Genomic DNA, 15,712 nt, shown 5'->3' with positions numbered 1-15,712 from the left:
TGTCGGGGTCTTCTTCGATTTGGAGAAGGCCTATGATACCACGTGGAAGTTCGGCATCCTCCATGACCTAGCAGAGCTAGGGATCCGCGGCAGGATGCTGAACTGCTTGAACGACTTCCTGACCAACCACACATTCAGAGTCCGTCTGGGAGCAACTCTGTCAATGACATTCACCCAAAAGAATGGTGTACCCCCGGGATGCATTTTAATTACGACACTCTTCATAGTAAAAATGAATTCTTTGGCCAAAGTAATACCCAAGTCCGTAATGTATTCAGTTTATGTAGATGACCTACAGATAGCATACCCTTCTTCCAGCATACTGTCCTGCGAGAGACAAATACAAATCACACTAAATAAACTGGCTGCTTGGGCAGAGAAAAATGGATTCAAGTTCTCCCCTCAAAAAAACAGTAGCTGTTCTGTTCTCATTACGACGAGGCCTAAAGGTCGATCCCAATCTGTGCTTGAATCAAACCACACTGCCAGTCAAACAGGAACATAAATTTTTAGGCGTCACTTATGACAAGAAACTTACATTTCTACCACACATTAACAACCTTAAAAAGAAAGCATCCCAAGCCCTCAATGTAGTAAAGATACTCTCGCGAAAACGGTGGGGGTCCGATAGAGCATGCTTATTGCAAATATATCGCTCTTTGGTGCGCTCCAAGCTGGACTACGGGTGTGTGGTATATGGTTCGGCAAGAGCATCCTACTTGAAACGACTGGACCCTGTTCATAATCTTGGTTTGCGCCTATCAAATGGAGCATGTAGAACATCCCCGGTAAATAGTATTTATGTTGAAGCTAATGAGCCCACACTAGAGGATAGAAGAGTCACACTTACATGCAAGTACATCCTTAAAACCCGTTCTCTTCCTAAACATCTCTGCTATCCCATTGTTACCAAGTGCCCATTGTGAAGATTATTCAATAATAAACCACATTTCATCAGGCCACTAATAATGCGCTTTGAAGATAAATATGAAGAGTTAGCAGTGCTGGACGCCATACCGAATATTGCACAAAGACATGAATATCTGCCACCATGGTACAGCCTTCCAACGGTGTGTGACTTCACACTAACACACGTAAACAAAGAGCAAGTGCCACATGAGCACATACTGCAAGAGTTTTTTGCCTTACAAGAAAAATATGACACCTACACTGAATTTTTACACTGATGGCTCAAAAACAGAGTCATGTCGGAAGTGCAGTAATTCAAGGAAAAAACGAAAAAATGATACGATTACCACAGTATGCATCGGTATTTACTGCGAAGTGTTATGCCATCCTCGTAGCCGTAGAACAAATAGTATAACAAAATATAAAAAATAGCATCATTTACACCGATTCACTGAGTATGCCCAAAGCGCTGCACTCTACAAATGCTGCTGAACCCATAATAGGAAAAATCATACATAACATAGTTAAAATCACGAAGCAAAAACATAACATTATATTCTGCTGGGTCCCTAGCCATGTTAAAATTTTAGGTAATGAGAGAGCAGATACTTGCGTAGCACAAGCTCGAATTGGTCATATGAAACAAGTTAGCATACCACAGAGGGATTTTTCTAAATTACTGCACAGTAAACTCAGAAATAAGTGGCAGGTTGCATGCGACGAACAGACAAACAACAAACTACATTCTATAAAACTTGTTTTGGGAGAATGGAGATCATGTAAACATCAGGAGCGTTTTACAGATGTTATTTTGTGTCGACTACGCATTGGACACACACACCTTACACACAACTTCTTACTGACAAAAAAAGACAAACCTCTCTGCGAAATGTGTGGCGATGAACTCACGGTAAACCTCATTTTAATTGTATGCACAAAACTGGAGCAACTGAGGAAAAAATATTTCACAACATTCTACAATGAATACATCCCACTACACCCCATGTTACTTTTAGGAGATCAAGCACTGGTTGATTTTTCAAGCATTTTTAAGTTTCTCAGAGAAGCCAATGTTTTAAACAAACTTTAGATATAAAAAGCGTAACCTTTAAGAAGAGCTCTAACCGTGTGTTTGGCGCATCATAGCCTCAGTTGCTTTTGCGCCATTCAAATCAATATAACTAACTCAACCTTCTCGAGCTGAGCAGTGTATTGAGGATCGACAACCAACTGGGGCCACGTGCAGATCAACTGAACAAGATCCTCGCAGAATACAGGGACGTCTTTGATGATAGCATTGGAAAACTCAAGCACATCAAACTGAAACTGCGTCTTCAAAGTGGTGTGCAACCGAAGTTCTACAGGCCACGACAAGTGCCCTATGCCTTGAAGGAGAAAGTGAACACTGAGTTTGAACGGTTGGAAGCAGTCAGCATCCTGACAAAAGTGAATCACAGTGATTGGGCCACGCCCATAGTGCCTGTAGTGAAAGCAAATGGAACTGTCCGCATATGTGGAGACTTCAAAACCACAATCAACCCTCACTTGGTGGTGGACCAGTATCCCTTACCCTGCATTGAGGACATCTTTGCAAAGTTAGCAGGAGGACAGAAGTTTTCAAAGATAGATCTGAGACAAGCCTACCTACAAATGGAAGTAGATGAGTCCAAGCCGCTCTTGACCATCAACACAGAAAAAGGGCTGTACCAGTACAAAAGAATGATTTTTGGCATCTCTCGTGCACCAGCTGTGTGGCAGAGAACAATAGATCAAATCCTGCAGGGAATCCCAATGTGCCATGCTACTCAAGATGACATTCTTGTCACTGGTGAGTCAGAAGATTCTCATCTCAAAAACCTAGAGCTAGTGCTCAGAAGACTGCAAGAGTATGGGCTCAGAGCTAACCTCCAGAAATGTTCGTTCTTTGAAGACTCTGTAACATACTGTGGTTACAAGCTCGATGGAACCGGGTTACACAAGACAGGACAAGATCAAAGCAGTGATACGTGCCCCTACACCCAAGTCCACGTCTGAGTTGAGGTCATTCCTTGGCCTTGTGAACTATTACGGGAATTTTATTCCAGATAGTGCTAATCTTCTCAGACCAATGCATGCGCTTCTGGAGAAATAATCACCATGGAAGTGGACAAAAGAATGTGAGGTGGCATTTCAGCGAGCAAAGAAGATTATAGCCTCAGAAACTGTCCTTGTGCACTACAACCCAAACCTGGAAGTACGTCTAGCATGTGATGCTGGCCCTCACGGACTCTGAGCAGTCCTTTCGCACAAAATGCCTAATGGGAGTGAAAGACCCATCGCATTTGCATCTCGAACCTTGAAGGCTTCGGAAAAGCAGTACTCTCAGATAGATAAAGAAGCACTAGCCATTGTCTGGGGTATACAAAAGTTCTATGCATACCTGTATGGAAGACACTTCAAGCTGATCACAGATCATCAGCCTCTGACACATATCTTTGGCCCAACCAGCAGTGTTCGTGCGATGCAAACAGCACGCATTCAACGTTATGCCTTGTTTCTAGCTGGGCTCGACTACGAGATACAGTACCGCAAGTCATCGGATAATGCCAATGCAGATACATTGTCACGCGTTCCTCTTCTAGACAGTCCTGAAGACAAACCAGATGAAGCTTAACTTTTCTACCTGAACCAAATGGAGCAACTACCTGTGACAGCTCATCAAGTCAGACAAGCCAGAGAGCTTGACCGTCTGCTATTGAGAGTCCGCTACCATGTTGTGAACGGGTGGGACTCGTGCAAACAAGACAACGAAATCCTTCCATTCTACAGGCGTAGAGATGAACCCTCTTTACACCACGGCATCATTGTTTGGGGCATAAGAACTGTCATTCCAGCTGTATTGCGAGAAGCAGTCCTCAGCGACCTGCACTCTGGACATCAAGGCACTGTAAAAATGAAAGCGCTTGCACATTCGTTTGTGTGGTGGCCATCTGTTGACACCGATATCGAAGCCATCACTAAGAAATGTGCAGGGTGCTCCAGCGAGAGCAACATGCCACCAAAGGTCTCTCTGCACCCGTGGGAAGTGCCGAGTGGACCATGGCGCCGAGTTCATTTAGACTTTGCAGGGCCATTCCTGGGCAAAATGTTTCTTATTGCTGTTGACTCATTCTCAAAATGGCCTGAAATACATGTGATGAGTTCAACTACGGCAGAGCACACCATGGATGCACTGCGCGTTATGTTTGCATCTCACGGCATTCCAGAACGCATTGTCACGGACAATGGTCCTCAATTCACATCGGAAGAGCTTCGGACCTTTCTCATGCAGAATGGTGTACGACACACATTTAGCACGCCATATCATCCGGCGACAAACGGTCTTGCAGAAAGGTTCGTGCAGTCCTTCAAGCACAGTATGAAGGCCATGAAAGGAGAGAGATCCATCATCAAGAAGTTGACAAACTTCCTTTTGGCATACCGTATGACACCCCACTGTGCTACTGGTGAGACACCAGCAAACCTTTATCTCGGGCGCGAGCTACGCACTCGACTAGCACTATTACGCCCACAACTCAGTGGACGTACGTATGAGAAACAAGGGTCATCTCAACCAAGTAAGCCTCAGCGCTCCTTTTCTGAGTGGGAAGAAGTTTCTGTGCACTCCTATAGGGGTACGAGTAAATGGGTGCCCGGAACAATCACAACCAGAACAGGGCCTCTATCATATGAAGTGGAAGTTGGAAGAACAACCTGGAAATGTCACACTGATCAACTGCGCAAGGGTTACACGGACGACAAACGCCATCTGGATCCGGAACCTGAATTCCTACCCAGTATGCAAACCTCCCCGGACAACGAGACATCACCTGCTTGTGTTTCCAGATGAAAACAAATCTGCATCACCTCAACGTGATCCATGTGTGAGTGCACCAGAAGACAAACTTAATACTCCTCGGGTAGCAGTTCCCGTGAGCCTCCCTGATCCTATCACAGGTCGCCCAGTGAGGGTACGTCGACCACCATCGAAACTGGACTTGTAAAAAATTTACAAGGGAGGAAGTGTTGTGTGCCAAAAGCAGCGGCGTACCGTGCGTGTGTTGGCAACTGTGGACACAAGCTGCATGCGTGCGTATTGACGCTGTGTGTGTGTGTGTTGTGCCGGCGGCATGGCTTCCATGTTGTGTGTCAGTATTGTACCATGTTCTTAGTTGTGCAATAAATGAAGTGCAGACACAACAACGCCCTTCCTTGTTGGAATTTCATTGCTGACTTTATGGAGGAGCTGTACAGTTCCTATACCTATATATCTTTCAGTATTTTGACATAAGGCTCATCTAAACCCTGATTCCGCAATGCCTGTATGACTGCTGAGGTTTCCATTGAGTCAAATGCTTTCTCATAATCAATGAAGGCTATATACAGGGGTTGGTTATATTCTGCGCATTTCTCTTATCATCTGATTGATAGTGTGAATATCATCTATTGTGGAATATCCTTTATGAAAGCCTGCCTGATCATTTGCTTGATTAAAGTCTAATGTTACCTTAGTAAATATTAGCGATTACCTTAGTAAATATCTTGTAGGCAACGGACAGTAAGCATATCGGTTTGTAATTTTTCAAGTCCTTGGCGTCTCCTTTCTTATGAATTAAGATTATATTTCGTTCTTCCAACCTTCTTGTACGGTTGAGGTCATAAGGCTTTGCGTATACATGGCGGCTAGTTTTTCTAGCAGAATCTCCCCTCCGTCTTTCAACACATCTACTGTTACCTGATCCTCACCAGCTGGTTTTCCCCTTTGTGTTGCCACTAAGGCTTTCTTTATCTCCTCTTTCATTACTGGCGGGATGACGCATTGCTGTGCGCTACTATCTCTATCATTAACGTTCTGATTACATTGGTTACTGTATAGATTTGTGTAGAACTCTTTGACTACTTTAACCGTCTTTTTCATATTGCTAATGGCATTGCCCTCCTTGTGTCTTAACGCATACATCTGGTTTTTCTCTATGCGTAGTTTCCTCTTCACCGCATTCAGGCTACCTCCATTCTTTAGAGCATGCTCGATTCTCTCCATATTAAACTTTCTTATGTCAAATATCTTGCGCTTATTTATTTGCGCCTTTATTCCCGGTTAAACATTGAGCCATTGTGGGGGAAGAGGAAGCCGTTCTGAACGGCCTGTGTGTTGAAATTCTTCTAGCTGGAAACAGCGTATCGGCCATAGGCCGAGGTCTCCTGACACCTGAAGTTGCCACGGACTTGTACAAATTTGTCCTCCCTCGACTACCTACCAGTAATGTTGTCCTCAACACCTTCCTTCTGTATGCTGACCTCAAGGGTCGCCCATACCATGCTCCCGACTTCCGAGACACGCTTGTGCAGATTGTGGACCTCCGTGAAATTCTGTGTATTGGCCAGTACCAAATGAGCCACGTTTGGATGTTTACCTGCGAGAGCAGTTCCTCAAAACAGAAGCTTATTGACAAAGCATAGTTAAACGTCAAAGGTGTAAAATGTATCGTGTTTGACCCGGACGCCACAAAGGTGAAGTTTAAGCTTCTTTGGCTCCCGTGCTAAATGGAGCACCGGAGGATTGTGGAAGCTTTGGAGCCTTTTGGAACTGTACAATATGGCGGCGCCCTGGAGCGAACCATGAAATCTCGCTCACGCTCCAGGACGGAGTGTCAGCGAGTTCAATTCCTCACACGCTCAACTTTTTCGGGGTACAAGCTTTCGTTGTGATCCCAGGCAGGCCTCCGCTGTGTCTTCGTTGTAATTGTGTGGGCCATGTACGGCGTCAGTGTCGTGTGCCTCGATGCACCCAGTGCCGACACTTTGGGCACGCAGTAGACAATTGTGTTATGTGTTATGCTGACAGGTTACGCCAAGGCATCTGGGCACATGAGGATAAAGTGGTGTCAGAGCACATTATGGATGTGTCGGATGTTGTGGAAGTGTCGGGTGAACTGACTCATGAGCTCCAAACAGAAGATGAACCAAAGGCTTCTGCACCGAATAATGGCAAGGGCCCGCCTGCGAGTACGGACAAACAGGAATCCCCGTCTCCGGACCCAAAGCCACCGGACCCGTGTCTACCCGGGTCTGCTACTTGGTGAGTCCTGTGCTTGCTGCTCAGGAGCCACCTATCACCCAACCATCACGAGAGCAGAACACGCCTGCTGTAGAGTCAGTGGAGGCGCTTCAGCCAGTGAATGTGCGACATGCCTTCTGCACTGGCGATGCCCCTTCGTCACCAGAGTGCAGCAGTGTGTTGCCTGAACTGTCAGCTTCTAGTATGTTCGGTGCCCCGTCGGCTGTCAGCGTGGTTGCAAGGGACGTGGTCCACTCGGCTTCATAGGTCGAATCCTTGGCTGTCTCAGAAGAGGCGATGGACAACAGTGCACCTTTGAAGCGTCCTGCAGATGATGAGGTCGCGATGTGCAAAAGGCTCCTGGTGTGGTGGCATTGGGAAAGGTCACGTCAAAACGAAGGGTGACGTCTGCCCTACAAGCCGCCGATTTGCAGGCCGGCCACCGCAGTACAGGGGAGGGCCTTCAATAAGAAAAGCACCAAAACTGGCGGGCGTCACAGCATTTCAGGTCACTGCCCTTAACGGGGCCCCGAAACACATTTTCAGTGCATTGTTTTGCCTGTTGGTTGCATAGAATGAGTTATAGTGATGCTATTAGCATTGTTTGTACCATGTATACTGTGGTTTTAATATTTTAATTAGCTTGCAAAAACAAATTCGTGGCGCTGACGGTGTCAGCATACAGTGGCGGTTTTTAGCAGCGGATATGACATCACTTAGTGGGAGCTTGATGATTGGACAAAGATTAAATATACCACAAATTGTGTTAATAACTAGAGATACGTTTTGTCAAGTTTTGTGTTTTATATTACATTAACAAAACCAACTTGTTTGTCTTAGATAAAATCACTGTTAAGCCAGTAAGCCAGTAAAACAAAAATACACCACCAGAGGCTCTGGCTACTTTTTGCATCAAAGGACTTTGCGCCTCTGTAAACATCCTACGACCTAGCACTCAACACTTATGGAACTCTATATATTTGGGAGCGGCTTTGCAGAATCGATCGGATCAAGCCATTGCACTCTATAAGTGTTCGTTTCGGTCCCAAGGAAGGATGCGTTCATTTCACATTTAGCAGACAGTGCGCATCGTCAGCTTGCTGAGGATCACCGGGCGGTGGCGCCAGATGGCGCCACGTTCCAGTCAACAGCGCGCGCTCCTTGCTCGCCGTGACCAACCAGTACGCTAGGAGTGACGAGCGATGGTAGGCGGTAAGCAGTAGCTGTACACGCTATGCTAAATGTGGCTGATATCTTGCACAGGCTGTCACACCGTTGCAGTATCTCGCGCTCGTGTTCAATTCCATAAGGGAACGTCACTGATAGTGTTCCCTTCTGCTCCGTCGATGTGACGATGAAGCAGAGCTGTGCCAGCCGGGCTTTCACACGGTTCTTGTAACCATGCAAACGGCGCTGCCAGCCTTGGCATGAGCGAGTTACAGAGAACAGGCAACCATGGAGTGCAGACTTCCGCCACGTGCTCAGATAGGATGTCTTGATTGGTCGCACTAAGTGTCGTCATTGGGAGAGTGAAATGGGAAGCTGTGCGAAAATAGAGTTGAGGGCAGCATTTTGTTTGCTTGTATTTTTAAATTTCTTTGAATAACTCACGTTCCTATGCATCGATTCTCGTAATTCTTTTTGAGTCAGCATCTGTGTGACATAAAGAATTCATTTGTAGTGTATCCGGCATCCGTTCAAGCAGTGTTTCGCAGCCCCTTTAACATTAGGGGTTTGCGTAGTCGTCGAAGGCAACATCAGTTACGGCATCTTTTAAAGAAATGGGGTGTGACAATGGCAGCCATCCAGGTAACCAAGCTGTCCTCTGAAACCAAGCTGTCACTGAAGCTGCTGTCGAGCCTTTCATGTCAAAATTCAATGTTATCATTAGTCACTCGAGAGGCTTATCAGGTGGGTGCATGCTATTCCTGGCTGACACTTTGGGGATTACTGCAATATAGCAATTACTGCGTATAGCAAAGGTGATGACGGGTGACCTATCTGCTGTGACTTCGAAGTTTCTGGTGTACAGTGACGAATTGTTTGTGTATATGCCCCTCTAATGCAGAGTGATAGAAGGCTATTTTTCTTGTCATTAGTCGACCATTTGTCCGTGTATCGTAAAATTATGCTGTTGGGTGATTTCAATTGTGTTTGTAGGGATGAAGACCGAGCAGTGTTAAGTAAGCGATATGACCCTAGTGCTGCTTTACTCACTGATTTGGCATGCGAATACAACCTGCCGGATGTTGGGCAAGATAAGGGACATAACATCCATTTCACTCACTTTCAGTGCTCCTCTAGTGCTCGGCTTGACAGGATTTACGTTTCAGCAGACATGTTATCCAGCGTTTTTGGTTACTGGATGCCACCCATATTCTTCAGTGATCACTGCATGGTGTCTCTTCAGATAGGGAGGTACAGTCGGTGCATACTCCATCCTCGATGGGAGCTGTGGAAGCTGAATAGCTGCCTACTCTCAGATGAAACCTTCAAACGTGCTGTATCTAATTGCTTGAAGAACACGTGGTCACGCGTTCATCTCTCAGTTTTGCAAAAATGTGACCTATTTAAACAAGAAACAAAAAACATTGCTATTGAAGCCTCAGCAAGAATCGTGTTTTTGAAGAGACATCACCTTCGAGAGCTCAGCCATACTTTGGTTGAGCTACATGAGTTAGAGAGGATTAGCCCAGGTGCCTATGTAGAAGATGTCACTGCCATAAAAGCAGAGCTTCAGCAGTTTGAAACCAAAAGATACAAAGGGGCCTTGATAAGATCTAGGACCCATAGATTTCTGGATGAGCAACCATCTCGTCGGGCCCTGAGTGATGAAAGGCAGACTGCTCTAGCTAAAGAAATATTGGAAATTCAGTATGGTGGTTGCACATACAGCGGTAGTCCTGGTATTATTGAGGCTTTCTTTGACTATTATTGGAAGCTGTTTGGTGGTTGTGCGGGGACAAATGCAACATCAGATTGCAGTCACTTATTCGAAGCCTTGCCCCGACTTGACGATGAGCAGCGTGCTGTAGTGGAGGGGCCTATCACTTCGGACAAAATTAAAGCTGCCATTTCTTACCTGATGGCTCAGAAATCTCCTGGGCCAGATGGCATAGCTAGCGAGTTCTATAAAACATTTTCCACTTGCCTAGCGCCTGTCTTGATGGAGGTTTTCCAGGCTTCTTACAATGTTGGTTTTTTGCCCCCCACTTTCTATTCTGGGCATACTATAATGATTCCAAAAAGCACAGATTCAAATTGGTAGAAAACAGTTGAGGGATATCGTCCGATTTCCCTCTGTAGTGTAGATTACAAACTTTTTTCAAAGGTTCTTTGCAATCGTCTGCAGCTAGTTGTCGCTCACTTAATAGGCACGCATCAGGTCTGCGGTATCAGAGGCCACCGCATCCAAACCCTTATTCATACTGCACGTTCAGTAGTGGAGACAGTATCAGATGAGATCGGACAAGTAGCTCTAATTCAGATTGACCTTGCCAAGGCCTTTGATAAAGTCCGTCACGATTTCTTGTTTGCGGTCTTAGAGCATGCAAATATTGGAGATGTTTTGCTTAGGGGCATAAGACTGTGTTTTAAGGAGTCTCATACAATGCTATTTGTTAACCAAGGGCTAACAAAACCTATTCTATTGAAATTATCTGTTCGCCAAGGCTGTCCCTTATCGCTTTTGTTGTTTGCCTTGAATCCCTTTGCCTCAGTATTATTAACTGCATATCTATCCGTGGTTTCTCCCTGGCGCAGTGTGAAATTAAGATTTTAGCCTATGCCGATGATGTCGCCCTCTTTTGTTCTGACAGAAAGAGCGTGCTTGAGGCATTGCATTTGACTGAACAGATTTGCAAGGTTTCAGGTGCGGCTCTTAATCTAGATAAATCCAAGAGGTTTTGGTTGGGTCATTGGGGTACAATGACAAGTCATTATGGTAGCATAAGCTGGGACTGCAGGCCCCTTCACTACCTGGGAGTTCCCCTTCATCAAATTTGCAACAGTGGCACCTACTGGGATTCACAGATAGTCTCCATGAGGCGACGAACCCTGGCTTGGATGTGTAGGGAACTATGAGTGTTTGCTTGGGCTTAAGTCTGATACAGTTTTTATTTGCAAAATTTGCCTGTGTGTTGCAGGTTCTCCACTGTGCGAGGAAGAAAGTGCAGGTGATGCACAGAATATTTGCTACATTCGTATGGCGTTCCCAATCGGAACTCGTGTTGCGATAACCTATTCTTTTTCTAGAATCTGGTGGAATCGGCCTTGTTCACTTAATCGTGCGTCAGCTTGTTTCGTGTTTTTTCTTTTTCAAATCGTCAAACCACCCTTTTTTAGTAGCTGTGCTTATTAGGCGTCTCAGTGCTCATTTGCCTTTCCTATACACACCGATGGGACACACTCTTGAGGGGCCTTTATGGGGACTCCTTAAGGAAGTTGCTGACACCTTCAATTTCCTCACTGTCCACTTTTTTTTAGACTACCTGTGTAGCCTCTCCAGACGGCAGATGACTCAGGCACTTACAGAGTATTTGTTCCCTGTACCGTTGTATCAGCAACCTTTTCTGGAGTTCCTTGACGCCGGTATTTTAAAACTTGTTAGGCGAATGTGCATTTCTTCTGCTGTGAAAACATTCTTTTTTAAGCTGCACGCGTCAACGCTGCCTGTGAAGGCATGGCTTCATGCTAAGGATATGCTTGCGCCATGGACGGTGAATTTCTGCCTGTGCAATACACCAGAGACAATTGACCATTTTTTTATTCTGTGCATTGATGCTATCTTCTTCTGGGACATTTCACAACGAACAATTAAGAAGGACATTGACATCACACCCTACAGTATTCGTTTTTTGCCTGTGGAGAAAAACAGTGTTGTGCGGTATGATCTATTTATGTTGCTGGGACTATTTATTCTCTGGAAGAGCCGCATGAAGGACCACCACGCCGAATCACCACTGTCGTCAAAATCTTTGTTTCATGAACATTGCACTTTGACACGAGGAGTGTATGCTACCCTGCAAGAGCTGCCTAGCTGGCTCCCCTATCTGGATGCATGTTTGTGCCTCCCAGACTTTTGATGTTTTAGAAGGAGGGGTCCTGCAGGGGTAAGATGGCCTGGTGTTTTGTGGCGTAAGCATGATTATACTTTCTTTTTCGGCACTATTTCCATGCAATAAAGAAAAAAGAGCAGCGTCTCCACCTCAAATGCCAAAGGCCCTGATTCGATTTCCAGCCTCGACACAGGGTTTTTTTTATTCAGTGAGTGTGCGGTGGGAGTTGATGACGTGGTTGGCCACGTAGTTGGTCACATGGTGTGGAGCAGCTGCCGCCGGCGCGGCGCCGTGGCTGGTCACGTGATTTGTCACACGGTTGGTCACGTAACCAGTCACATGGTTGGCCACATGGTGCAGTTTCCAGAGGATGCGCAGACCGGCCAGGCGCGCGCGGTGGCGGCTCCGACACGCCAGCTGTGCACTTTGTGACGTCACTGCTCCTCGCACAAGCGCAGCATGGCTCTCCAGGAGCCACGCGAAACTGGTCAGCCTCGGCCAGTGTAGCTTACACTACAAAAAACTTTTCTGGCACAAAAATGATCAAGTATTCATGTGCCGCTGTCCTCGGCCCTGACTTATTAGAATTGTCACCATGGATGACTTCGACAAAATATGATAGAGGGACTCAACAGTTTTAGTTATTTGCTTACTCATCTCTCAAATTAAGTCCTTTATCAAGGATGCAAGCACTATGGTCAGCATTCTTTTAGAGAGAGCAGAGCCTTGTGTCACAATAACCAGTTCTTCTTGTTCTAATTGAATGCACAAAGTTTAAAAAGTAGCGCAATTCTGTTTGCATGCTCCTAGGTGAATTAGATCCTGAATTTGACATTTTAGCTTCCTCTGAGACTTTGTTTCGAGATAAATACTATGCAGTGCACTTCTCGGGGTATAGGTGCTCTTCACTGTCCGCAAAAAATAAAAAAGAAGGTGGTGTAGCCTTTTAGGGTCAAATGCAACTTATGCTTTGATGTCATTCCTGATGTCTCTGTTATACATGAAGACTACGAATCTCTGATTATCGAATGTGCCAATGTTATGCTTGTAGTTATTTAAAGGCCACCTTCGGGCATAATAGATGTTATGTTTTATTGAACGCAGGTTATTTTTCACAGCTTGGTAAACCTCTCATTGTTACAGGTGACTTGCACGTAGCTGAAGGCAGCTAGGAAGTGCTGGCTTGCTGATTATATTTAAAACGGAGTCTCTGCATTGAGACAAGTCTAAAGATTAAAAGTGAGGAATTGTTCTTGTTAGTTTGCATCGTCTCTGCGCCATTTCCTCGTTTCAAATATAAATCTGTTTAAAGTAATAAAACCCGAAAAGGCCGCAAATCAAATTTGAGAACAAGTACCGATCCTCCGATCTCGCACAATAACTGAAAGCAAACCAAACCGCTGATTTCTTCATGAACCGAAATATTGTAATTATTCTCGTTGCATTTATATCACCACATTCTTGTTTCACTCAGTCTCTAATAGATTCTGAAGACTGCACAAAAGGGGACAAGAAGGCAGATAGAAACGACAGGACTGGTGCCTTCGAGCCTTCTCTGTTCCACTCTCTCTTATGTACACCGCCTTCACAATCCGTTAAAAATATGAACCAGCTAGCCAGAACCAAAGTATGACTTGATCACTTTGTTACTGTCTTAACTCAGTGTTTCCACAGGGAAGCAAATTTTTGCCTAGACAAGCAAATATGCTCCTTATCTATTTGTGGAATGGCGTCTATGATTGTGCACATGATTTATAATTTTTTTTCTGAGCGTCTAGCGCTGTTTTCACGAAGTAATTGATACCGGCTACATTTGAAATCCATACTGGACAGAACAGCAGGGCCATTTCGGGTCTGCAAAAAAGGATCGCTTTTGCAAACATGGAATACAGATAGACGTCGCAAAGTTCTACGGAGCGCCGAGGACGTGCTGTCTGTTGCTCTCACTTATTGCTTCTCTTACGCGGTTAAATGTTTTACTAAAGGACACTGAAGCTGAGTTTTAGTTCCGGAACCAGCTTTGGATGATAAGGAAAATAATTTTGGGGCATTAATGTGTTCCATAGAAGAATAAGTTTGGCATTCCGTGAGCGTGCAAGTGTGCGGCGTCCGTGAATTCTTAAAGTTCTTGAGCCATTCATGTTCGTTTTTTGAAACATAAGGTTCTAAACATGCGCGTACATTTTCAGGTGTTTGTCAATAATAGGAAATAATGTGTGTCTGAAAGAGTTAGAATGAACACTGCCAAGTGGTTTCTTCAAAGAACATTTTTATAAAGGGCCACCTGTCTCTTTGGACAGTTGACGCTTCACAAAAATGCTGTTTGACATTTAGTAGAGTATTTCATAGTGATGTGTGGGGTTTAACGCCCCGAACCTACACATGGGGCCTATAACAGACTCCGTGTTCTATGGTTGCTGGTCAATTTCGACCACCTGAGGTTTGACTGACATCGCGAAGTGCACAGGCGTCCTTGCATTTCGCCTACAGCGAAATGAGCCCGACCAAGAGGAGTGTTAATACTCTCTTTAGACACACTGTTCAGAAAGTTAAGAAACGTTTCACGAAAGTTTGGCCGACCCCCATTGGATCTTTCTGATGCAGCTCGAATTGAAGTCCAGTTCCTGGCTGTCCAGGAGGCGCTGCAGAAGGACGCGGCGGGACCACCAGCTGCGGCTGCCGTTCAGCTGTGGCCGCAGGTGCCCTGCCACCCCACTTCAGCTCCCGGCATGCTGGTAGTGGCCGGTTTGCCCTCACTTCTGCCGCCTGCATTCTCGACGCCCCTGCCTCAAGCGCTGTCCATCTCTGTCGGGGCGCGGTCTAGCGTGGCCATCAGCCACGCCTCCGCCCTTGTCGGGGCCGTTTCCTCGGCCGAAAGACGCGCACTGAAGCACGGGGTTCGTAGTCCCTGCTGCAGTGGTGGCGGCTCTTCGGACGAAGACCTATTGCTGGACGTGGAATCCGAGCGGGACGGGTTTTCTGGGCCTAGTGGCTCACCCAACGCATCACAAGAACGGAGCAGGCTGTGTGCCTTGCACAGATCGAAGCTTGATCCAGTCCGTCCTCAGGTGATGCCCCCATTGTGTGAAGAATGTGTATTCCTCGACGCAGCGTTGTAGGATATGGTGTGTGAATCAGTGCACTCCACCGGCTCGTCCCAACGACGGTGGCAGAACCCGTGGAGGGCAACACGCTGAAAATGCCTCAGTGGTGTAACCTATGCATGCTTACACTTCGTTTCCCTGAACCGTCTTAACTGCCTTCTCACAAGGAGTGATTGTGCAAGGCACTACACAACAGCTGCCTCAGACTAGGGAGTAGTTTCGACGTCGATCGCCACCACCATGCATGCATGCGTAACTATGCATGTTGAGTTGAAACCTTCGAGGCGATCATCTCGAAATGCACGTGTATGAGGAGAATCCCAGCAAATTTGTATGGCAAATGCTGTGTTATTCCAGGTTATTCCAATCTATCTTGGCTATTGCAGCAGGCGAGAGCAGGCCCGGGGCGGTGGCGGTCGCAACACCTTGGTTACTTTCGGCAAAGGCGGTATACATTAATTTGTAGCATTTGTGATTTTTTCTTTCTTTCAAAATCGCCGATCGGACATACGAGCGCTGGGAGGCAACCCTTCATAACCACAGTCCCCTCGACCAGAAATAATTGG

General features: G+C 45.9%; 2 protein-coding genes across 2 annotated transcripts in view; both read left to right on the top strand.

The window, feature by feature from the left end:
- Nucleotides 1-7,010, top strand: part of LOC144111946 (AP-3 complex subunit mu-2-like) — a 63,207-nt gene extending 56,197 nt beyond the window's left edge. Inside the window, exon 10 of the mRNA XM_077645044.1 lies at nucleotides 6,773-7,010. Within this exon, the coding sequence (XP_077501170.1) occupies nucleotides 6,773-7,010 (238 nt within the window). The remainder of the gene's footprint in view (nucleotides 1-6,772) is intronic.
- The window catches only part of LOC144111947 (uncharacterized), a 111,772-nt gene extending 96,596 nt beyond the window's left edge, over nucleotides 1-15,176 (top strand). The window contains exon 3 of the mRNA XM_077645045.1: nucleotides 14,647-15,176. Within this exon, the coding sequence (XP_077501171.1) occupies nucleotides 14,647-15,161 (515 nt within the window). The 3' untranslated portion in view covers nucleotides 15,162-15,176. The remainder of the gene's footprint in view (nucleotides 1-14,646) is intronic.
- The last annotated feature ends 536 nt before the right edge of the window (nucleotides 15,177-15,712 follow it).

The sequence above is a fragment of the Amblyomma americanum genome, unplaced genomic scaffold, assembly GCF_052857255.1.
Source record: "Amblyomma americanum isolate KBUSLIRL-KWMA unplaced genomic scaffold, ASM5285725v1 scaffold_19, whole genome shotgun sequence".
NCBI lineage: Eukaryota > Metazoa > Arthropoda > Arachnida > Ixodida > Ixodidae > Amblyomma > Amblyomma americanum.
This window is presented reverse-complemented; position numbering and strand designations above follow the sequence as displayed.